The sequence below is a fragment of the Aulonocara sp. 'chitande type north' Nkhata Bay genome, linkage group LG3 (genome assembly GCF_057382095.1).
Source record: "Aulonocara sp. 'chitande type north' Nkhata Bay isolate Kocher_YH1m ecotype deep benthic linkage group LG3, A_spYH_male_GT1.1, whole genome shotgun sequence".
Taxonomy (NCBI): domain Eukaryota; kingdom Metazoa; phylum Chordata; class Actinopteri; order Cichliformes; family Cichlidae; genus Aulonocara; species Aulonocara sp. 'chitande type north' Nkhata Bay.
The window spans coordinates 5,335,479-5,360,447 of NC_141346.1; the positions used below are offsets into that span (position 1 = coordinate 5,335,479).

General features: G+C 43.1%; 1 protein-coding gene across 2 annotated transcripts in view; it reads left to right on the top strand.

Annotated features, from left to right (window-relative positions):
* LOC147333629 (uncharacterized) overlaps nt 1–21,006 on the top strand; it is a 33,107-nt gene extending 12,101 nt beyond the window's left edge. For both annotated transcript variants that reach the window (XM_086286318.1, XM_086286317.1), the window contains 6 exons: nt 6,370–6,543; nt 6,698–6,871; nt 7,084–7,257; nt 15,506–15,679; nt 19,779–19,825; nt 20,001–21,006. In XM_086286318.1, coding sequence (XP_086142444.1) covers nt 6,370–6,543; nt 6,698–6,871; nt 7,084–7,257; nt 15,506–15,679; nt 19,779–19,825; nt 20,001–20,533 — 1,276 coding nt within the window. In that variant the 3' untranslated portion in view covers nt 20,534–21,006. The remainder of the gene's footprint in view (nt 1–6,369; nt 6,544–6,697; nt 6,872–7,083; nt 7,258–15,505; nt 15,680–19,778; nt 19,826–20,000) is intronic.
* The last annotated feature ends 3,963 nt before the right edge of the window (nt 21,007–24,969 follow it).

A 24,969-nucleotide genomic window follows, 5' to 3' on the forward strand; every position in this document is an offset into this window, starting at 1 on the left:
CCACCCTGGAATGTGCAGTTTTGTCTCACAGCAAAATGCCACAGATGCCACAAGCAATGAGGGAGCGTGCAATTGGCATGCTGACAGCAGGAATGTCAACCAGATCTGTCGCCCGTGCATTGAATGTTCATTTCTCAACCATAAGCCGTCTCCATAGGCGTTTCAGAGAATATGGCAGCACATCCAACCGGCCTCACAACCGCAGACCTCGTGTAACCACACCAGCCCAGGACCTCCACATCCAGCAGGCTCACCTCCAAGATCGTCTGAGACCAGCCACCCAGACAGCTGCTGGAACAATTGGCTTGCACAACCAAACAATTTCTGCACAAACTGTCAGAAACCGTCTCAGGGACGCTCAACTGCATGCCCGTCGTCCTCATCGGGGTCTTGACCTGACTCCAGCTCGTCGCCGTAACAGACTTGTGTGGGCAAATGCTCACATTCGATGGCGTCTGGCACGTTGGAGAGGTGTGCACTTCACGGATGAATCATGGTTCACATTGTTCAGGGCAGATGGCAGCTGAGAATGTCCCAGTTCTTGCATGGCCAGCATACTCACCGGACATGTCACCCATTGAGCATGTTCGGGATGTGCTTGACCGGCGTATACGACAGCGTGTACCAGTTCCCACAAATATCCAACAACCTCGCACAGCCATTGAAGTGGAGTGGACCAACATTCCACAGGCCACAATTGACAATCTGATAGACTCCATGCGACGATGTGTTGCACTGCATGAGGCAAATGGTGGTCACATCAGATACTGACCGGTTCTGGGTCCCCAGACCCCCAATAGCGCAAAAAACGGCACATTCCAGGGTGGCCTTTTGTTGTGGGCAGTCTGAGGTACACCTGTGCACTACTCATGATGTCAGATCAGCATCCTGATGTGGCACACCTGTGAGGTGGGATGGATTATCTCAATATAGCAGATGTGCCCACTACCGCACATTTGGACTGATTTGTGACCACTGTTTGGGAGGGATGGTTATATTGTGTATCTGGAATGAATTTTAGGTCTCTACGTCCATCCCATGGGGAATGGGAGCAGTAACAAAGGTGTTGCGTTTATATTTTTGTTGAGTGTATAATAATAACTACAGCAGCCAAGAAGAGTGCCTGACGAGCCCAGTTGTAAGTAAACTATTAAGACTCGACTGTACACTGTGTTCGTGTTTTCCTCCGAAACAATAAGTTCCGTTGGAGCAGCCTTTCAACGCCTCTCTCTGTCTCTCGCAAGCAAAGTTGACCCACACAACAAAGTAAAGCTATTTTTTGGCTACCAGCCCGACACGGAACCCACCGTATTAGCCAGAGGTCCCTTTACTACGGTTCGGAGCTGCAGACCTTCAGTAACAGTAATAAATCACAGCAATATTACATTCACGTAGTTGTAAACAGCATGATAATATATTAAGTAAACCAAAGTATTCAGAATACGTTACTGTCATTGAGTAACATAACGGAATACGTTACAGAATACATTTTGGGGCATGTATTCTGTAATACATTTTAAAAGTAACCTTTCCAACACTGGATGTAACCTGTTTGTGTATTACACCTGTCGATGGATTGTGTTCTGGCATGTAAATAAGAGGTAGGAGACAACACTGGATCCTTGGGTTCTATACTGCAACATCTGCAACACATAGAAATACAGGTCTGTGGAGTATGTGTGTCACACACCTGCTAGGGTACCTCTCCTCCAGCCATGGTGAAAGGAGCTGTTTCCTGCAGCCTAATCAATTCCACAATAATATAATAAACCAAATGCAATAAATTGTTTTAAAATATTAACTTAAGCTCTCAAAAAAACAACAAAAGCACAAAATAATAAATATATCACTGTTGAATAGCCAAAAACCACTTGAAGGAAAAAATACACAAAACAATACATCAATCAGACAAGCAAATATAACCCAAAAACCAGGACCCAACATTTTGGTGCTTATAATTCAAACATTAAACTCAAATACAATCATATTAAGAAACGCCATTCAACAGGCAATACAATACTGTACCACAAACACAATCAATGAAAAACCACATTCCCGGAACAAAAAACCATCTCGATACCTGCAACACATAGAAATTCAGGTCTGTGATCTGTGTGTCACGCGCCTGCTAGGACACCTCTCCTGACAGAACACAGTGCATGCCGTTAACAAAATACGGCAGCGATTCCTTTCAGCTCCTGCTAGTGATCAGGCTAACTTAGCATGCAAGTACTACAGCTGCATCCTTGGTCTAAAACTTATTAAAAACTTGTATTAGTGAACTCAGCCTCCTACCAAAATTACACCAAATGAGTCTGTTAACAAGTGACCAAAACGCAGCAGTTCGGGTATATTCAAATTGCAGCTTGAGGCCTTAGGGAACTTTTGTTAGCTCAAAGCAACGTGACAATGGCAATGCTGAAAGGAGCCGTGACCGGGGCACACATGCATGTGCCTACGTTATCACGCAGCACATAACCACACAACACACACAGACATAGGCAGGATGTTTTGGTGAAATTCAGAAGCATTTAACACATATGCTACATTCACCCCCCGAATTTCACCAAAATCACTACACATCTGAATGTTACTACAGAAGAACCTGGCACCTCAATGCCAGAAGGTTTGCTGCTGCTGTTGTGATGATAAATGCAGTGAAACTGGCCACTCATTGACAGGACGCTTGCTGCTTCATTGCAAATCAGGGATACAGAAAGAGGCAGACATCTCGGTGCCGGAAGTTTGGTACTAGAAAATCTTGATGCTGCGTAGCGAATGGAGGATGAAGGAAAACCTGACAGCCCAGTGCAATCCCCCCCCCCCCCCCCCCCCTCTGGCAAATACGTTGGGTTCCGTGTCGGGCTCATAGCCGAAAACTAGCTTTACTTTGTTGTCTGGGCCAAATTGCTAGCGAGAGAAAGAGAGAGGCATTCCAATGGAACTTATTGTTTCGGAGGAAAACACGAAAAAAGTGTACAGCTGGGTCTTAATAGCTTACTTACAACTGGGCTCGTCAGGCACTCTTTTTGGCTTTAGTGGTTATTATTATATTTGCATGCTTCCAGCTCCCGTTTCTGCTCGGTGACAGCTCATACTTTTCCTTTTTCTCCCTCCTCGCGCTCACAGACACATAACGGGTATGGCAGTCCATTCTCCCTGCAGCATGGACTACACTGCCCATGAAGCTACATTCTTTAGGGCTATGCCTGTAACACTCTGCCTATTGCCTTCATATTAAATCATTTTTGTGAATAATTTTTTTAAATATTTCTTCACGTCATTATGCAGGCCGCAAGTAGAAGTGACATGGGCCGTGAGATTGAGACATAGCTATTAGAGCCTCTTAATGCGTGTTTTCTTTGGGGCGTGGAAACCAAAAATAGAGAGGGCATAGCTGAACATATGAAACAGGAAAATACCACAGTGTAATCCCTTTATTTCAGCAAAGTAACTGTATTCTGAATACCACCTTACCACCTGTAATGGAATACAGTTATTCATATTTTGTATTTTAAATACGTAACGGCAGTACATGTATTCCGTTACTCCCCAACACTGATGGTGTTTAAAGGCAGGTGCGCGAAGATGAGCTTGTCCCTCCTACCTGGTGTTGACAGGTGTGTGGAGCTACGAAGTACGCTGTAGCTTTGCTGTTGGAGTTGCAATTTGCTTCTGCACATAAAACATTTGGATGTGTGGGGACAAGAAGCAGTTGACCCAGGCTACGGTCCAGTCTGAATCTTTAGCGAAAGAATATTCTTGGGATATTAGGTACGGTTCTTCAGACATCTTTAGGAGGTTTAGTTGTCTTAAGTTGTTCACTCACAATCTTGTCTTAATTCCTGGAGTCTTGTTCTTCCTTTCTAAAGCATTCTATTTTAGCCAGAAGAATGTTAGTACATCTTCTTATGTTGGTAATCCAAGCTCATACCTTATATCTCATCTTCAGTGCAGAGATCTGATTTTTACATTTATGACGTGGCTCCTGTAATTGTAGAGAAAAAAATAAGCCATCAGAAAAACCATCGAGTATGGAGAAAAAACTCAACTGAAATTGTTTCTTCTCAGAAGTAATGTATTATTATAACTGGATTCAGTGGTTCTGGAAGGCTACTGTAACAATCTTTCACACAGAAATACATTTTGCTTCTTGTTTTTCCTTTGGTGTTTTCTGACAGCAATCATTGTTAAATTAATTTGGCATTTCAGATCATCTTGTCTGTGAAGGTTCTCAGTCATCCAGGTCATCGTAGTCAAAGGAGCTTGCAAAGAAAAGTGTCTGGACTTCTTTAAGTTACTTGAAGACGTTTCACCTCTCATCCGAGAAGCTTCTTCAGTTCTAAGGTCAAATGATGGAGAGTCCCAGATATAAACCTAGTGGGAGTAACCCCCCCACAGATGGTTTGAAAGAGGAGTGAAAGAAGCCATCTATGTCCACTGTGAGCGACCATCTTTGAACAGAGGCGGGTGTTTACGACACCAACTCTCTGCCATCTATAATCCAGTTTTGAGATCCCTTCCCAGACGCCTTAACGCCCACTCACATCCTGGACCATCTGATCTCAGGAATTCGCATGATAAGGTGGGGCCAGGTTTCACAATGAACTCACCCGAAACTCCACACCCAGTTTCACACCTTGGCTCAGGCGATTAGAGGATCATCAGGGGGTCCTTTTGTCCCTCTGTGGGGGGTTACTCCCACTAGGTTTATATCTGGGACTCTCCACCATTTGACCTTAGAACTGAAGAAGCTTCTCGGGTGAGAGGTGAAACGTCTTCAAGTAACTTAAAGAAGTCCAGACGCTTTTCTTTGCAAGCTCCTTTGACTTCAGATCATCTTCTTCAAATGCACCTTTTAACTGGGGGGCTCTTTTATATCATTAATGTTTGTAATCCAGCATTATATATTATGTTAAATAGGTAATGAGTAGAGCAGGGCGATATGACCAAAAATATTTATTATGATATACATTTGAAAATTTGTGATAATGATATAACTGACGATATAATTGACACTAGACAAATACTTTACAACTCCACAACTTTATTAGTGCAAAAAAAAAAAATCAATGTATTTTCACTTAAACAAGCAGCTGTTTATTATGTGCATTAAAGTTATATAAAAATTTAACAGTGCAAATGTAAATTCCTTGCTGACAGTTTAACAAAAAGGCATTTCTAGTGGAAAATGGCTATATCCTCTACATAACCATGTATAATATCCACAAAACTTATATACACACAATACGGTAGTGGTGGGCGGATCGATCCAAATATCGATAGTACCGATACCAAGTCGGCATCGGTATTGGATTGATACTAGCCTAGTGAGATTGATTATTTACTTTGAGTTCTGCTCGTTTTCGGCAAAGACGAAACAGCCACGTCGCTGGACTTGCCGCTCCTGTGAATTTGTTTACATGTTAATTATATTTTTACCAGTTTTTGTTGTTGAGAATTTTAATTGTAATTTTTGTATTATAGTTTATCAACAGTATGTGTTTTAATTTATTTTACTGGTTTGCGTGCACTTAGGATTTTTCAAAAAAAAAAAAAAAAAAAAGATCGCCACCACGCCAGACCCAATGGCATTTTCATGCTTCGTAGCATCATTTATTCTTAAAATAATCGTTTCCGTAACAGTAAATTCAACGGCTGCAGCTCTCCCACTGCCAGCCGTACACATCACCACCACCAAAACTGCAGCGGCATCACAGCATCTGCCATGTGTGTATGAAAACAAAGGCACTGCGCATGCGTGTTTTACCCATATTCTATCGCGATATTTCATTTTCTTATCGTTGCCCATCGTTATACCGGTATTACCGTGAACGGTATGATATTGCCCAGCCCTAGTAATGAGTGTAATAATGTGAAAACAAAGATGTATCTTGCTGTAATTTTTGATGGTGTGGATTTCCACAATCATATTCCAGAACCGGGTTCTGTAATTTATGCATCAGCATGAGACGACTTTATTTTCAATCATGATCAAAGTTTGTTTTCAGAAGTAGAAGCTAAAGGGGTGCTGTTCTTAAGGACCGAGTGCTGCCCTTCAGCAGATGTCCTGAAACTGGCCAGTCTAGTCTGGCAAGGCTAGTGACATTAAAAGGAAAGAAGCTCAAGTTGCTTGCTTCATATAGAGAATTAAATGAGAGAAATGGTCCAAGACGGGACAAATAGGACTTATTTTGGCCTGAATATACACAGATATTAAAATCTTCCCTGTTTTCCTTTTAGATATGTTGGTATAATTGTGTTATTTTATAATGTTTTTATGTTGGTATAATTGTGTTATTTTATAATGTTTTTATTTTTTCCAGACACAATTTTTAAGTTTATTTATTTTTGTTTGTTTGCTTTTAGATTGAGCAGCTGTAACCTCTCAGGTAGAGTCTGTGAAGATTTGTTGTCAGTTCTCAGCTCCCAGTCATCTAGTCTGAGAGAGATGGACCTGAGTACCAACAGCCTGAAAGATTCAGGAGTAATAAAGCTGTCTGCTGCAGTGGATAGTCGACACTCTAAACTCGAAATTCTCAGGTCAGATCAAGTGCTTGTTGTAGTTTCTTATTATTTTTCATTATTTATAAAATTTCAAGACAACCTGTTAAACAAAAGGCAATAAAAATTATTTAAAATTTTGGATTAATCATTGCTAATTATTGATTTTTCATGTTTTTTTTTTAATTTCCAGACTGAGTGTGTGTAACCTCCCCAAGAAATGCTGTGAATCTTTGTCTTCAGTTCTCAGCTCTCAATCTTCAAGTCTGAAAGAGCTGGACCTGAGTATCAACCACCTGCAGGATCCAGGACTGCAACTTCTATCTACTGGACTGCAAAGTCTAAATTGTAAACTGAATACGCTGAGGTCAGGTTGAGGTCAAATTATATTTGTTTGTTTAATTAACAAATCAAATATCTAGCCAATAAATGTCAAGCCCATCTATATGTTGTTTTATCAAAGTAGGGCATTAAAGAATTCTGAAAAAAAGAATATCGCTTAATCTAATAGTTCCTCACCGCACCCTTGTTACAATTTAACAAGGGCATTTCTTTTAATGGTCATATTATTTTTTTCAGACTAAGTCAATGCACCTTCTCAGAGAGAAGCTCTGAAGCTCTTTCCTTGGTTATCAGCTCCCAATCCTCTAGCCTGAGAGAGTTGGACCTGAGTAACTCTGACCTGCAGGATTCGGGAGTGAAGCATTTATTTGTTGGACTGGAAAGTCTAAACTGTAAACTGGAAATTCTCAGGTCAGTTTAAAAATTTTCCATCAAAGATCATTGAACACATTATGTTTATAACTGAATCAATAGATCATCTTTATAGAAGATGGATCGTCAGCTTTGCCTTTGGATGGATTATTACCTTCTAAATTACTGTCTTATATTTTTTCATGGTGGAACTTTTTCATAATTTCTTCTGCTCTTTTTGAAATTTAGTGCAGTTTTGCTTCCATAACATACCAAGTTCCTAAGAAAATGTTGGAATGATATGTTTAAGTGTTGGTTACTGTCCATGTTTCTTTATATTATTGAGACTATGTGGAGTGTAAATGAAATAAGGACCTAGTTTTAGTAAAACTAAAAGTGACTCATTTATTTGGCTGGAAGAAGGTGTGATAGAGGGACCCAAATGCACACAGTGTTGCAATGCAAGTCAATGTTTTGTTCAGAGATTTTCAGTGTTCAACTTTTCAACTGTCATCTCAGCCCAGTACCACACACTCTTCTTCCTCTGGAACAGCAGCAACTGGAATAGGGAAGACATGTTTACTGTGATGGATATCCGCTGTGCCAGCCAGCTTTCCCTGGCACTGTCCCCTGAACCCGCTGCTTCACCACTCCCATGCAGCCACAGCAGGCGATTTAAAACATAAACTACAAAGAGAGAAACTGAAAACTACAAACTTATTGAAAACTGAAAACATGCTAGGCCTGAAAACACTGCCTATGGGAAACACTGGGTCAGGGAGAACAGAACTCCCACAAAATACCCTAACCCTAACCCCTAACCCTATCCTTCAAGCCCAGTCCTCTACCAGAGGCCTGGGAGCTTGCGGGTTCTACACAGTATCTTAGCTGTTCCTTGGACTGTGTTCTTCTCGACAGATATCTCCAATTTTGTTGCTGGTATCTCCACTTCCTAGTGCTCCGATTACTACTGGCCTGCTAGAATCTTGGACCCTTGTCTCAGGGGCATCTTTACACAGCCTGCACCTGGGATCTTGCCTAGTGTGACAGACCCCAGCCTCTATGGATCTTGTACTCAGAGCTTGTTCCTGTGCTGCCATGATTAGTGCCTCTGTGCTGTCTTTCAGTCCAGCTTTATCTAGCCACTGTTAGGATTTCTGGATGTCTGTCAGTTCCTCTATCTGCCCATGGTAAATACCATATCATACAGGCGCCTGTAGTTCCATGATGGTTCTTCCTCTTCCTCCTCTTTCTTGAGTTTCTGATAGAGTTGGATGTCTCGAGACCGGTCTCGAGACCAAGACCGGTCTCGAGACCACTTTTACGTGGTCTTGGTCTCGTCTTGGTCTCGACTGACTTTTGTCTTGGTCTCGGTCTCGACGGACTTTTGTCTTGGTCTCGGTCTTGGTCTCGCTGTTTCGGTCCTGCGTTCTCAAATCGACATAGTGTTTGGGAGATTTGGAGTCAACCATCAGCGGAGCGGGGGGGGGTGGCTGGCTTACTGGGCTTAAGCCCGGGTCATTTTTTTCAGAAGCATGGGATCTTTTGGAGTGTAATTTTTTAGTTAGATGCCTGACTGACAACTGTATAAAACAAAAACAACACACGAAGCACAGAGCGCACCGTCATAAATTCCCCCTAATTTTGGTATGATCCGAGCTCAGGCACTAGGCGACTGAGCACAGCACCCATGTGAGCGAGGGGGGAGAAGCTGCTGCCTGCGAGTTTGCTGCAGACAGAGGAGAGCTTAAGTTTGACCAGGTATCAAAGAAAATCATTCGTACTGAACTAATAATGTAAATATGACGGTGTATCACAAAAGATTGATATCAAACTGATCACTTGGTTGCGTTACTTGCTCTTCGAGTGAATCAACAAATGGATAAATAAAAAGCCGAACAGCAATGCTGATTTTTTAGAGAGTCTTAGCTTACATTTCATATTTTCAGTTGTTACCCTCCACGGCTAAACAAACTCTCTAAATCGGTTTCAGTTGTGTACTGATGTACACAACAATGGACATAAGGAGCTTCTTTCAAAGAAAAAACTCAGGTAGATGTTATTTTATATATTTATATATTATGCTTTGGATGTTGTTCAGTATATCTATGCAAAACAAGAGGAATTTCAATACACAGCAGTATATTCACAGCTGAAACCAGATATTTACATACACTTTATGGAGAAAACATAAACTTTTTTTTACTGTTAAACATCAATTTAGAGTAAACTTTTGTTTTAGATAAATAAATGTTGAAATATCTTTTGAATTAGTTAAATGTCAGAATAAAAAGAGGAGCTGTCTATTTTAATCACTTTGATCAAATGTAGGAGCACATGTACACTAAGTTTATTGTTAATTAATAAGAAACTCCAGACGATTCGATTCTGAGCTGAAGAAGCTTCTGATAGGTTAGTAGAGTCCATGTGAGTAAACTGGTGGCACACCGGTGGATGCATATAAGGCAAAACACAGAGCCTGTTTCTGTGACATGGGAAAATCAAGAGATGTCAACCAAAACACCAGGAAAAGAACTGTGGAGCTCCATAAGTGTGGCTCAATTTTGAATACAATTTGGTGCCATTTGCAATTAAGAAATACAGACAGTTTCTCTCTTTACTCTTAAAGTTAACAAATGTGTTTTTTATATTTATCAATCTAAAAAAATAAACATTTAGTCTGATTTGATGTTACAATTAAAAAGTGTTTTTATCTGAAGAGTTTGTAAATAGACCCCCATGAAAAGAATATCGAGGGAACAGTTTACCCTGCCCGGGATAGGGTTACCGGGGCCCTGCCCTGGAGCCAGGCCCGGGGAGGGTGCCCGAGGGCGAGCGTCTGGTGGCCGGGCCTTAGTCCATGGGGCCCGGCCGGGCACAGCCCGAAGAGGAGACATGGGCCCATCCTCCCGCAGGCCCACCACCCGCAGGAGGCGCCATAGGGGTCAGGTGCATTGTGAGCCGGGTGGCGGCCAGGAGCGGAGGCCCTGGCGGACCGACCCCCGGCTGCCAAGACTGGCAATAGGGACATGGAATGTCACCTCTCTGGTGGGGAAGGAGCCTGAGTTGGTGCGTGAGGTTGAGAGGTACCGGCTAGATATAGTTGGGCTCACCTCTACGCATTGTCTGGGCTCTGGAACCAGTCTCCTGGAGAGGGGCTGGACTCTGTCTCAGTCTGGAGTTGCCCCTGGTGAGAGGCGGCGGGCTGGGGTGGGTATTCTTATATCCCCTCGGCTTGCTGCCGGTACGTTGGGGTTTTTCCCGGTGGACGAGAGGGTTTGTTCCCTGCGCCTTAGGGTCGGGGAACGGGTCCTGACTGTCATCTGCGCTTATGCGCCGAGTGGCAGTTCGGAGTACCCAGCCTTCTTAGAGTCCCTGGGGGGGGTGCTGGAAGGTGCTCCACCTGGAGACTCTGTTGTCCTGCTGGGAGACTTCAATGCTCACGTGGGTAACGACAGCGAGACCTGGAGGGGCGTGATTGGGAGGAACGGCCTCCCTGATCTGAACCCGAGCGGTGCTTTGTTATTGGACTTCTGTGCTAATCACAGTTTGGCCATAACGAACACCCTGTTCGAACATAAGAGTGTCCATAAGTGCACGTGGCACCAGGATGCTCTAGGCCGTAGGTCGATGATCGATTTTGTAATCGTATCACCAGACCTGCGACCATATGTTCTGGACACTCGGGTAAAGAGAGGGGCTGAGCTGTCAACTGATCACCACCTGGTGGTGAGTTGGATCAGGTGGCGGGGGAGGACGCTGGACAGACCTGGTGCACCTAAACGTGTAGTGAGGGTGTGCTGGGAACGTCTAGCAGAGGCCCCAGTCCGCGAGATCTTCAACGCACACCTCCGGCAGAGCTTCAACAGCATTCCGAGGGAGACTGGGGACATTGAGTCCGAATGGACCATGTTCAGCGTCTCCATTGCCGAAGCTGCTGCATTGAGCTGCGGCCGCAAGGTGGTTGGTGCCTGCCGTGGTGGTAATCCCCGAACCAAATGGTGGACACCAGAGGTGAAGGGAGCCACCAGGCTGAAGAAGGAGGCCTATCGGGCTTGGTTAGCCTGTGGGACTCCGGAGGCAGCCGACAGGTATCGACAGGCCAAGCGGAATGCGGCTCGGGCAGTGGCTGAAGCAAAAACTCGGGTGTGGGAGGAGTTCGGAGAGGCCATGGAAAAAGACTTTCGGACTGCCTCGAAGAGATTCTGGCAAACCGTCAGGCGTCTCAGGAGGGGAAAGCGGTGCTCTACCTGCACTGTGTATAGTGCTGGCGGAGCGCTGTTGACGTCGACTGAGAAAATTGTCGGGCGGTGGAAGGAATACTTCGAGGACCTCCTTAATCCCACTGACACGTCTTCCGGGGAGGAAGCAGAGTCTGGGGATGAGGGGTGTGACCCACCAATTTCCGGGGGCGAGGTCACTGAGGCAGTTAAACAACTCCTTGGTGGCAGAGCCCCTGGTGTCGATGAGGTCCGCCCCGAGTTCCTGAAGGCTCTGGACGTTGTAGGGCTGTCTTGGTTGACACGTCTCTGCAATGTTGCGTGGAGATCAGGGGCAGTACCTGTGGACTGGCAGACCGGGGTGGTGGTCCCCATCTTCAAGAAGGGGGACCGGAGGGTGTGTTCCAACTACAGGGGGATCACACTCCTCAGCCTCCCCGGGAAAGTCTATGCCAGGGTGCTGGAGAGGAGGGTTCGTCCGCTAGTCGAACCTCGGATACAGGAGGAACAATGCGGTTTTCGTCCTGGTCGCGGAACACTGGACCAGCTCTTTGTCCTCTCGAGGATACTTGAGGGTGCATGGGAGTTTGCCCAACCAGTCTACATGTGTTTTGTGGACCTGGAGAAGGCATTCGACCGTGTCCCTCGGGGCGTCCTGTGGGAGGTGTTGCGCGAGTATGGGGTGTCTGGCCCATTGCTACGGGCCATTCAATCCCTATACAACCGTTGCAAGAGCTTGGTTCGCATTGCCGGCAATAAGTCGGACTCGTTCCCGGTGGGTGATGGGCTCCGCCAAGGCTGCCCTTTGTCTCCGGTTCTGTTCATAATTTTTATGGACAGGATTTCTAGGCGCAGCCAAGTGGCGGAGGGCTTTCGCTTTGGTGGCCTCAGAATCTCATCTCTGATTTTTGCGGATGATGTGGTTCTGTTGGCTTCATCGGGTGAGGGCCTCCAGCTCGCACTGGAGCGGTTCGCAGCCGAGTGTAACGCAGCGGGAATGAGGATCAGCACCTCCAAATCTGAGGCCATGGTTCTCAGCCGGAAAAGGGTGGAGTGCCCACTCCGGGTCGGGGATGAGTTCCTGCCCCAAGTGGAGGAGTTCAAGTATCTCGGGGTCTTGTTCGCGAGTGATGGGAGAAGGGAGCTGGAGATCGACAGACGGATTGGGGCTGCGGCTGCAGTAATGCGGACGCTGCACCGGTCAGTCGTGGTGAAGAGGGAGCTGAGCGTAAAAGCGAAGCTCTCAATTTACCGGTCGATCTACGTCCCTACCCTCACCTATGGCCACGAGCTGTGGGTAGTGACCGAAAGAACGAGATCGCGGATACAAGCGGCGGAAATGAGCTTCCTCCGAAGGGTGGCTGGCCTCTCCCTTAGAGATAGGGTGAGAAGTTCGGCCATCCGGGAGGGGCTTAGAGTAGAGCAGCTGCTGCTCCACATCGAAAGGAGCCAGCTGAGGTGGTTCGGGCATCTGGCAAGGATGCCCCCTGGGCGCCTCCTGGGCGAGGTGTTCCAGGCATGTCCCACCGGGAGGAGGCCCCGGGGCAGACCCAGGACACGCTGGAGAGATTATATCTCTCGGCTGGCCTGGGAACGCCTTGGTATTCCCCCGGACAAGCTGGAGGAGGTGGCTGGGGAGAGGGAGGTCTGGACCTCTTTGCTTAGGCTGCTACCCCCGCGACCCGACCTCGGATAAGCGGATGAAGATGGATGGATGGATGGATGGATGGAGTTTGTAAATATCTGGTTTCAACTGTATATTTGATGATGTTGCTGTTTGGCTTGATTGTCAGCACAAAGAGGGAGAGAGAGGAACAGAGAGGGAGAGAGAGAATGACGACAGAACAGAGATGAACAAGAGCAGGTGAGACACACATGTTAGTCAAATGGTTGTTTGCCAAAACTCATCAGAACATGTGCCTAGTGTTTCTTTTTAGATACCATTTGTTCCTTTTCAAATTCTATATTTATTAAGTTATGCAGGCTTGTTTGCACAACAAGGCTAAATAATTATATAATCTTTTCTCAATCTAAATATTGTACTTTGGTAGAATTAAAAAATAAGTGTAGTGCAGGTCTATGATGATTTTTAGTGCTACTATCATCTAGTTCTGATTCTGGTTCTGTCTTGGTTACTGTTGTAGTCCTGTTTTAATTCCGGATCAGTTCTGGGTCTGGTTGAATTGGGGTTTAGTCCTCGTGTCTCGATACAGGCCCGACTTTCTTCTGCCTTGCTGCTTAATTAAAAAACTAGTTTAAGGTGTCCTGCATATGTATATAGAATAGCATCTGGCTGCAGTTTAAAGACTTTTTTTGTCTCGGTCTTGGTCTCGTCTCAACTTGGTCTTGGTCTTGGTCTCGATACCCTCTGGTCTTGGTCTCGGTCTTGGTCTCGATACCCTCTGGTCTTGGTCTCGGTCTTGGTCTCGATACCCTCTGGTCTTGGTCTTGTCTTGGTCTCGGATTAGGCGGTCTTGACTACAAGTCTAGTTTCTGATGCCTGAGGTATTCACTGAGCATTCAGCTGGGATAATCTTCCTGATGTATTCATGAATGGTCATTGTCTCATCCTGGATGGTAATACTGACACTCACCAATCCCCAACCTCTTTCCTTCTGCTTAGCGTACAGCCTCAGGGTGTGGATTTGAGGTGAAATCCTCCATGCATGCAGTTGTTTCTATTGTTTCCTTTGGCTACCTTATTATCCTAGCAGGGTACCTGATCATGCGTAGGTGTTGATAGCCCGTATATTGTTCTTAACGTTCACCTGACTCCTCAGGACTTGCCTTACTCTCTGCAGGTAATTGTTGGTAGCAGCCTCTTCATAGTTCCCATTTGCCTGTGGGATCCCCAGGTACTTGCAACTGTCCTCTTTATCTGCAATTTTGCCTTCTGGTAGTTAAATCCCCTCAGTTCTGACTACCTTCCGTCTCTTTGTTATCATCGGACTACATTTCTCCAGTCCGAACGACATTCCAATGTCATTTCTGTATATCCTTTTTAATATGGATCAGTGAATTGATGTCTCATCCACTCTTGGCAGACAACTGCTCCATTCTGTAGTCAGTATCCGTAGCCAGTCTTGTCAATGATCTTACTGAGGGGGTTCAGGCCTATGTAGAACAGCAGCAGGGACGGATTGTTGTCTGCCACATTCCCATTGAGTTCATGATGAAGGCTCTTAGGTCCTGTTGGTCTTGTATAGGTCTAGGCATTATAGGATCCAGGTATGAAGCATTGAGTCATAGGCCTTCTTGTAATCAAATCATGTAGTTCACAGTTTGGTCAGCCTGGTCTTGCAGTCTCGTTTGATTGCACGGTCTACCAGTAGCTGGTGTTTTCCACGTCTGTTATTAGTCTTAGTCTACAGTCTCCTTCTCCATGGAGGGTGCTGCTTTGTGGATGATGATATATTCTCACACTGATCCTGCATGGTGATGCTACCATCCACCCACTCCTCCTGGATTCACATCTTCATCATCATCTTTATCAATCCTCACAATATTCCACCTTCATCCGCTTCATGTTCAGGTGCCTAATTTTCTCCATGGGTTATGGTGGGACGTTGAGTGCTGAAGTCAAACAGATCTCAGAAATTAAAGACTGATTCATTTATATTTTGTATTATGAGAAGCAGCTAGCTTATCCATTATTCTCCTTATAGGCTCGGGCTATTCATAGATTTGCTATGATACTCTGAGCATTTTTTCTGTTTTCACTCGTAATGCTTTTTATATGCATATCCTTAACTTTTGTCCTCTCTGTCCACAGTTTGTCTTTTGTTCTTTTCTCTTCGTGCACATCCCCCTGTGCCCACCTCCCACCCAAACAGCCATGTTAAATGGCTAGTCTTGATCCCCAATGCTACAAAGTGCTCCTCACACTGATGGTCTTATTGATGGGGCTTTCTTGCTGATATTTCATAGCAAGTTATATTGTACAGTAAGTTAACTTGCGCTGCCTAATTCGTTTTTCTTTTTAGTTGTAAGTACAGTTAAATTAAATCAAACAGATGGTTAGATGTTATTGTTTCTAACAAACAGAAAGTCATTGGTTACAGATGGATTGTTGTTTTGTGTGTCTGCAGTCTGTCAGGCTGTCTGATCACAGAGGAAGGCTGTACTTCTCTGGCCTCAGCTCTGAGCTCCAACCCTTCCCATCTGAGAGAGTTGGACCTGAGCTACAATCATCCAGGAGCCTCAGGAATGAAGCTGCTGTTGGCTGGACTTAAGGATCCACGCTGGAGACTGGACACTCTTAGGTATGGAGAGAATGTCTGTTTGAGAAGGAAGAGCTGCATACATTTCAAGTGCAAAGGGAAAGCCCTTCTCTGAATTGAGGAGGGGACCTAAGAGTACATCTTTCACCATCTTAGAAAGCTGTGATTGCAGCCATTCCCCAACTCTCTGGGAATGGTACTCATGGCCATTGATTACTGATCAATGGTTGTTGATCAATAGTCATGATAATTTGCATAATAATGATAATGGAACTGACCTTATAGCCCATTGTTCATTCAATGGTGCTAGTTTCAGTTATTGTGCAAATGTACTGTTTATAAGTTTGGGGAAACCTGCAGTTACTGAAGAAGTTACTTGAATGAGTGACAAACATTTTCTCCCACTAACAACACTACGTTCAGATGTACAGAATCAACTTTTTGGGATTTCCTACATTCTTCATTCACTTTCTGTTTGTTTCATGCAGATGTAACATGAACAATCACACATGTAGGAACAGTTTTTCTTTGTTCACAGCATAAACTGTAGTCTAGTTGAACAATGAAGAGATAAATATGTAGCAATTTCCGAGGAGAACTTTTCCAGGAACAATAATAAATGTCTTTTGCTCATATTTTTTTCACCATTTGGATAGATTGCTTTATGTTTAACAATGCACTGCTAAATTATTTTTCTCTGTCTCACCCTGATTCATATCAAATTAATCTCTGCATAAAAATGTACTAAAGACACATTCATGCGGGCCTCATTCTCTGACTCCCCGGGCTCTTGCCACCTCACCGCTGCATCATGCAGCTTCCGGCCTAGAAGATCTTACTTAGAGCTCAGTAGCAGACACGGTGGCAGATTCAGGGCCGCCATCTGGGGCTTCCCTGACAGCAGTGGCAACAGTTGTGGTGCCCACTCTGCCGCTGACACACCTCAGCAGTGGCCTTAAAGGTCTCCAGGAAGACCTGGGAGTCATCTCCCTCCCCTATCCTGTGCAGCGACACCGACAGTGGATGGGGGATGGTGATGCTGTAGCCCCGACCTGCCACTTCTGCTACTGCCAATCACATGCGCCTGAAGTTTTGCCAGGTGCTTCTGCTGCACCACAGCCTGATTATTGTTCATTGCCACCATGTAATATGCAGCAGCCACGTCATCAAGTGGAAACACTGTCCATGTTTATTTTCCACTTTGATTGCCATGACACACACTACTGGCAGCCTCTTCATTGTTTTCTGGCTTGGCACCCAAGCATGCAGCTTTCCAGCTGCACTCTGACACTCTCCAGTCTCAACTCCAACTTAACTAAAAATCACAATGTATTGTCATGGTGGCCCTGTGGCTGACAAACATATCCCACATAGCAAAATTGGTATGGCCCACACACCGCAAAGAATGACGGCCCTTTGGTGGCCCAGATCTGGTTTTCCAGAGGTGGCCCACACATGAGCCAGCACAAGGCCAGTTGCAGACACACTGGTGGTCCTGTGCTGGCCCATGTGTGGATTAACTCTGGCAAAGGAAACTCTGTTCAGACAGTGAATGGACTGATTCTTATATAGCGCTCCTCTACTTTCCCGGATTACTCAAAATGCTCTATACAACATGCCACATTCATGCAATCAAACACTTTCTTTGAACTGAATGCCACATCAACCAAAACCACAATCGGGACAGATATGGCATGCCATCGCATAAACAGATCTGGCCCACATCTGGCTGCCATACAGTCTGCCATGACACTAGTCAGTCAGTCAGTCAGAAGTGACAGCTTAATGCCACATCTGGCCAGACATCTTTTCTATGAGCCTGGGCAACATAACCCAAAACATATGCCATCACATAGACAGTGCCATCTATGCCAGCCCTGGCCCATATCTGGATGACATACCACTTACCGTGCCAGAAGTCAGTCAGCAGTGCCGGCTTGATACCAGATCCGGGCCAGACCTGCTTGCTATGTAGGGATTGTTCTTCAGCATATTGCATAACCAAAGATAAATGAGGCCCTGTTTCTCTAAAATGATGTCACTGCCTTATTTTTTATTTGAGCTGTCTTAGCCTGGTGAGACTCAGGCTAAAATATGTGGGTTGACGCTGACAGTGGGGATAACCTTTCAAGTAACCTTCAAAAGCTCCAAATTACCACGAAATTCATGCTTATAATAAATGCATGTAAGCTTCTGACCACAAATTTAAGAACAGCTGAAATTTTTTGAATTTTTGTAATATTATTCATGTTCAAACAGATGAGCTCACATGTAACCCACCCTCAAATATCTCAAATATGATCTAATCTCCTGAACTGTAAAAACGTGATTAAATAAAACAATTTTTGAACAAACTTGTTCAACACACTTGAGTAACATGGATTTTTCTTTGAAGATGAATTCCATTACTTTAGTATACAACAAATCATTAAATTTCATAATAAATTGTTGTTTCAGATTTGGTTCATACTTATGTGAAGTATAAATGCCTAGAAATGTATCATACTTCTTAAAATATTTTGAATTGAAACTACATTTGAAAATATTAAAATCCAAGTACAAAAATGAGAAGCTTTTCAATGGGAGCAAAAATTGATAGGCGAACATTTTACTGTCTCACACATTGTTTTGGGGTTCTATGTAGAGAAAATGTTGGACTGTTCCTTTTAGAGATGGCACGATACCACTTTGTTATGATACCGATACCTATATCATGAATTTGGATATCTGCCGATACCGATATGAATCCGATATAGTGTGTTTTTTAATAAATACTGTTTTTTTTTATATCTTGCTGCATTTTGTATAAGTTCATACTTAAGTTTAAATAAACAACAACAATAAAGCTATTCTATTAAACCTGTATGTAAAAAAATGCACTGTGCACAAAATATTTCATAGTTCAGCAACACTGATCAATCTAATAAACTTAAACCTGCACCATCCTCCATATTCTGGTATTTTAAAGAGTACTTAGCAGAAATATTAAGCAACATAACTAATGGGGTTGCAAACTCCCAGCAAAAGAAAAAATAGGGAACCACCCCCCACCTCATGATTCTTAATCGACGTAATCAACTTTAATTTGATGCAATGTGAAAAAAAATACACAGAAATAAATTATTTTTCCACAATAATTAAATAGATTCAACATCTTTCTTCAACAGAATTGCAGAATTCACAGATGGTACTTTCCCAAAGGAAAAAGTACTGTAGCTTACTAGGGTATATTAGACTTAACAGTTACTATACACAGTAATGGACTTCTATACATTTTAAATCAGATGTAAAATGGGTGTAAGATTCAGATAATTATTTATTAAAAGCTAGACATTTTAAATGAGAATAAGAAAGAAAAGTATGTCTTTGTGCCCCCTTTTCCCTGTTCATGCCCTATCGGCCCCCCTGGCTAAACTTTGCTAGATCCGCCCCTGCACAGTTACAGCCGTCAGCTACGTAGAAAAAGATCCTCGAGTAGAAAGTAATATTAAATAAATTCTAACAACAGCTGATCAAGCTTAAACGTGCTGCAGTTGTTCAGCCGCTGGTTTCCTCTTTCTGGTGCAAAGTGGGCCAAAAGCAAAGAAGAGAGACGGACTCGCGACAGAAAAGCCGATCAGCTGATCATTGATCAGTTTCATGATTGAAGTAGCAGCAGGAGAGAGAGAGAGAGAGAGAGAGGCAGTCGCTCCATATATCGGTTGTTAAGCTTAACATGGGAACGCTTTACAAACATTCATAGATGAACTTACACACTTGCTTTACTTCTCTCTGGGATAACTTTCTCGGAGATGAAATACTGGTTTGGTAGCGAAGCTCCAAATACATGCAGCCGCTCTATCACGTGACGCATACTGCTCCGACGTGCTACGGTTATGAGCCGAGTTACACTGTGTTGCAAGTTTTGTGAGGTGTTTTCATGATATTTAATGGATCGGATTACATTTTTTATTTATTTATATTTATTTATAACCGATCCAGTAATTTAGGTCAGTATCGGACCGATACCGATACGTGATATCGGATCGGTCCATCTCTAGTTCCTTTATCAGTGTCTAACAGTATGTGGATGCGAGCCATGTAATGTCCATGTGTGCATGCTGAAAGAGACTGTGCTTGTCTGACGCCCTCCTCCTTTCAGGTTGGAGCCTGCTGGAGTCCGATGGTTGACACCAGGTCTGAGGAAGTGTAAGTGTGTTTTTAATGTGGTTCATGAAAATAACGCAGCACACATTCAATCATCTTCAAACTGTTACATCACTAATTCATATCTCTGATGTCAGGAGTCATCATCAAAGTGTCAATCAATGAACAGATGATGGATCAATAACTGCAGCTGGATTGTGTTTGTTCTCTCCATCAGATTCCTGTCAACTCACAATCGACACAAACACAGTGAACACAAACCTGCAACTGTCTGACAACAACAGGAAGGTGACATATGTGGAGGGGGTTCAGTCATATCCTGATCATCCAGAAAGATTTGATGTTCATCCTCAGCTGCTGTGTAGAAATGGTCTGACTGGTCGCTGTTACTGGGAGGTCAAGTGGAGAGGAAGGGTTGATATATCAGTGAGTTACAAAGGAATCGAGGGAAAAGGAGACACTTATGACTGTAGGTTTGGACAGAATGATCAATCCTGGAGACTACGCTGCTCTAATGATGGTCCTCATTCTGTCTGTCACAATAAGAGAGAAACACCCATCTCCTCCTCCTCCTCCTCCTCTGTCTCTAACAGAGTAGCAGTGTATGTGGACTGTCTTGCTGGTACTCTGTCCTTCTACAGAGTCTCCTCTGACACTCTGATCCACCTTCACACCTTCAAAACCACAATCACTGAAATGCTTTATCCTGGATTTTCGATCTGTTCTAGTTCCTCAGTGAGTCTGTGCTAAGTTGAGTGTAAAGAGTGAACTCCTGTTAGAGAACACTCTGACTCTTGAAGAGATAATTCAGTCTGTACATGTCTGTCTCTTTCGCTCAAACTCATTTTCAGAGTCATAAATTCAATCAGTTTATGTTTTAAACTGTTAAATGATTCCTTGTAAACTTTAGCAATCATTTTTGCAAACTAATAAGTTGAAAATGCTTCAGCCATATAAGATGAATGTATTGGCTCAATAGTTTATAAAGCAACATTTAATGTCTGAAAAACATTGAGACTGTTAAAGACAGCAAACTGTGTCTTCGTAGTAAAGGGCCCAGTGCGCTCTCACTGCTGCTGTTTATTTCTAAGGTGACGGCTGCACATTGGAGCTGTGAAACTTTAAACTCCATTGAGACATTAAAACTTACTGTCCCACAGCCTGATAAAGGGGACGTGGAAATCGCTGCTGTTTGTGGCAGATCAAAGTGAAATAAATGTAATTGGTTGAACAGGTATTTGTGGTCTGTGCTTTGTGTTTCCAGCAGTGTGAAAGAGACTCAGCGGCAGATTAGAATCAAGTTATATAAACATTTCCACTTTCTCTATTGAAAGTAGAAACTAGAGAACAGGAGGGAGTCAGAGCTGAACATTTCTGCCTGTTTCACATTCTCCTTGAAAGTAGACTTTGTAAAAAAAATACCATCGAGAGCTATGACGAAACTGTCTCACGTAAAGACCACCCCAGAAAAGGAAGACCAAGAGTCACCTCTGCGGCTGAGGATAAATTCATCCAAGTCATCAGCCTCAGAAATTGCAGGTTAACAGCACCTCAGATTAGAGCCCAGATAAATGCCACACAGAGTTCCAGTAGCAGACACATCTTTACATCAACCGTTCATAGGAGTGTGTGTGTGAATCAGGCCTTTCTGGTCAAATAGCTGCTACAAAACCACAACTAAGGAAAAGCAAAATGCAGAAGAGATTTGTTTGCGCCAAGAAACACAAAAAATGGACATTAGACCAGTGGAAATCTGTGCTTCGGTCTGATGAAATCTTTGGTTCCACCTGACGTGTCTTTGTGTGATGCAGAAAAGGAGAACGGATGGTTTCTACATGCATGGTTCCCACCATGAAGCATGGAGGAGGTGTGATGGTGCTTTGCTGGTGATACCGTTGGGGATTTATTGTCACAGTCTGGCTGCGAAGCTGACTGTATAAATTTGAGGATCGGATCTGAAATGCAGACACGAAGGAACGAGAAGAAAACTTGAATATAACAAAATGCAAGCCGTTTAATATGACTGATAAGAAAGGTACAAGAACAAAAAGCATATACACTAGGAAGAAACTAACTAGAACCGAACTGGGAGAAAATAAATGTGAAACACAAAAGATGAAGAACAAAACCTTGAACGTGGCAAAAACCTGTACTTGGAAAACCCTGGAGACACAGAAGCATGGAAACATGACAAGAACAACAGACAACCTGACAATGAACGAACAGAAACACACAGACTAAATACACACAAGGGTGGTTAGGGGAAGTGGATACACATGGGGAAACAGCTGTCGTTATGACACTAATCTGACATAACGAGACAAAGTAAGCGATGCCAACTGCTCTGACATAGGACACAAACCTTCAAAATAAAACAGGAAACATGAGATGAAGACATGATAATACACACCTGACAACCTGAAATCAAAGACAAGAAATACATGAGACTAACCAGAAGATGTAAGTGAAACACAAATAGATTAAACTTGAGGCAACTAAATAATGAACCTAGAACTTAACATTATGTTCCAAATATAATAAAGAAGATCAGAAAACAAATGAAAATGCAGGGTCACAGACCCAGCCCCTGACATTTATTTTTTATAATTATTTTACTAGTGCAAAGCAGTAATCAAAGCAAAAGGCAGCTATTTTCAAGAATATAAAATATAAAACATTTTTTAAGTTATTTCACACTATTTTGTCCATCCATCCTCTCCTGCTTATCCTAGTCAGAAGATCTGGAGCCTAACCCAGCTGTCTTAGGGTGAGGGGCAGGTTGCCAGTCTGACACATAGACAGAAAACCATTCTTATTCATGTGAAAATATAGAACTACTAATTAACCTAACCCCACTAACTTTTTGACTCTTGGAAATGTGGGAGGAAGCAGGAATACCCAGAGAGAACATAGAAACCACACAGAAAGTCCCTGGCCTGATAGTGGAACTATGCTAATCAACATGCTTCTGTGCTGTCTTTAGTACATACGTGTCCATATGTGTTTATTTGTAGTTTTGATGCCTTCAGTAAGAATCTTCAATGTAAACGTCGTGGAAATAAAGAAAACAACATTAAATAAAAAAAGGTGAGTCCAAAACTTTTACAGGTATTATATACGACAGTAATGCTTCCAAAAAGATCACGTTTTTTTCATCACACTTTGGATCTGACTGTTTAAGTGAATGGAGAACCTTTATTGGTCTTCACAGTCTAGAGCTAAAAAAAATAATGACACATTCAGGTCATGTTATAGCCGTCAAACAGTGGGTTTTGGAGATTTTATGTTTTCCTTAACTCCCTGTACTTGCGGTGTTCCTCAGGGATCTATATTGGGGCCAATTTTATTCTGCGTTTACATGCTTGTTTCCATTCATACACCGATGACATTCAGATTTCTCTTCAACTGAAGAGAAGCTGTTCTGCTCCACTTTTACCTTTCCTTTAGTCTGTTGATGAAGTTAAAGTCTGGATGGCCTCTAACTTCCTTAAGGTTTATGAGAACAAAACCGAAGTGATGGTGTTTGAACCAAGTGTAATCCCAGCACATCTCATTTTAATCTACACAGTCTTGAGCCTTTTATTAAGTTGAATGGCAAAAATTTGTGGGCTATATTTGTGGGCTATATTTGACAGCAATTTCACCTTTGAAAAACAGATTAACTCAGATGCTTTTTCAAACCGAGGCTTTTATCCAAGGTGAAATCATTTTTATATTCTAAAAACTTTGAACAGGTGATACATGCTTCCATTACATCCCAGCTGGACTATTGTAACTCCGTATATGTTGGAGGTAGTCAGACCTACCTTGCAAGGCTGCAGTTGGTCCAAAGTGCTACAACTCGTTTTCTGACACGAAATAAAGATGTCAACTTAGTTCCCTGGTGCTTGCCTCTCTTTACTGGCTTCCTTTTTTCACATCCAAATTGATTTCAAAATTTTATTATCGACTTAAACAGCCCTGAATGGACAGGCTTTTGGGTCAGTATTTGACCTCTTGCAACCTTATCCACCCTCTAGATCTCTTAGATCAAATGATAATGATTCTTTGCTTTTAGCCATAGCAGGGTCTAGGCTGGTTTAAAGAGGTGATCAAGGATTTCAACCCCTTACTCATCAGGCTTCTACTGTCAATATTTTCAAATTTCATCTACAAAAAAACCATTTGCATTCACTGACTTTTTAATAGATTATGAGAGTTATTTGGTATTTGGTACTATTATTATAAATGATTTGGTATGAGTTATTTTGTATTTCCGTACAACACTTTGTTCAGTGTTGCTGTTGTAATTAAATGTGCTATATAAATAAAAATGATAACAATAACATTGGCTGTTTTCTTTTATAAGTGCATGTGTGCTCATTTGGAATAAAAGAAGCCACATTATAATGGTTGGATGCTGCTTTTTAATCATGTGTCATGTCATGATCACGTGTGCTATTCTCAAGCATGTGTTGTCTCATTGAGGAATGTATTTACTGATCTTTGGCTCTAAAACTGAAAAAAATCTACTATTAAACTAATAATTGCACACACATAGATTTAAAGATAAACCTTTTTCAGAGATGTGAAGATGCCCCGCCCACACACATATTAGCTGGACTCAGCCCCCACATTGTAGAGCTGGCAGAGAAAAGCCCTGTGGTTTAAAGCTCCTTTCAGTGCCTCTGAGAGTTAATGTGATAGAAACAGTGAATCCTGGTCTGCTTTAATCCAGCTGTTTCACACTGAACATCAGCTTGGATGAAAATGGAAGTTACTGTGGAGCCTTATTGAGGGGAGGCTTATGAAATGTGAAGAAACATGTTGTGGTGGGCAGGTGAAGCCTCATTAAGCTTGGAGGCTTTACTTCTATTTACACCCAAAAAGATTCAAAGCTTCGAGTCTTTGATCTTTGATCGACTTTGATTAATCAGTCATTTGGGGAATAATGTGGTACATTAGGAATGATTATTAACAGAATCAGGTGCAAGATTGATTTTTTTCACAGGTTTTTCATCCAAAATCATTTTGTCTCTCCTGTGGCAGCCTCAGTGGACTTCTCCTCTGGCTCAGCAGTCCAGCAGCTTTAGGAAATCTAATTTCACCTGGCACTGGTGATGCAGGAATAAACAGATATCTGCCAGTTTCCACACTGTTGGATTTGTTGGAAGTGTCTGATGTGCTGCCAAGTATTTGAGGGGGTC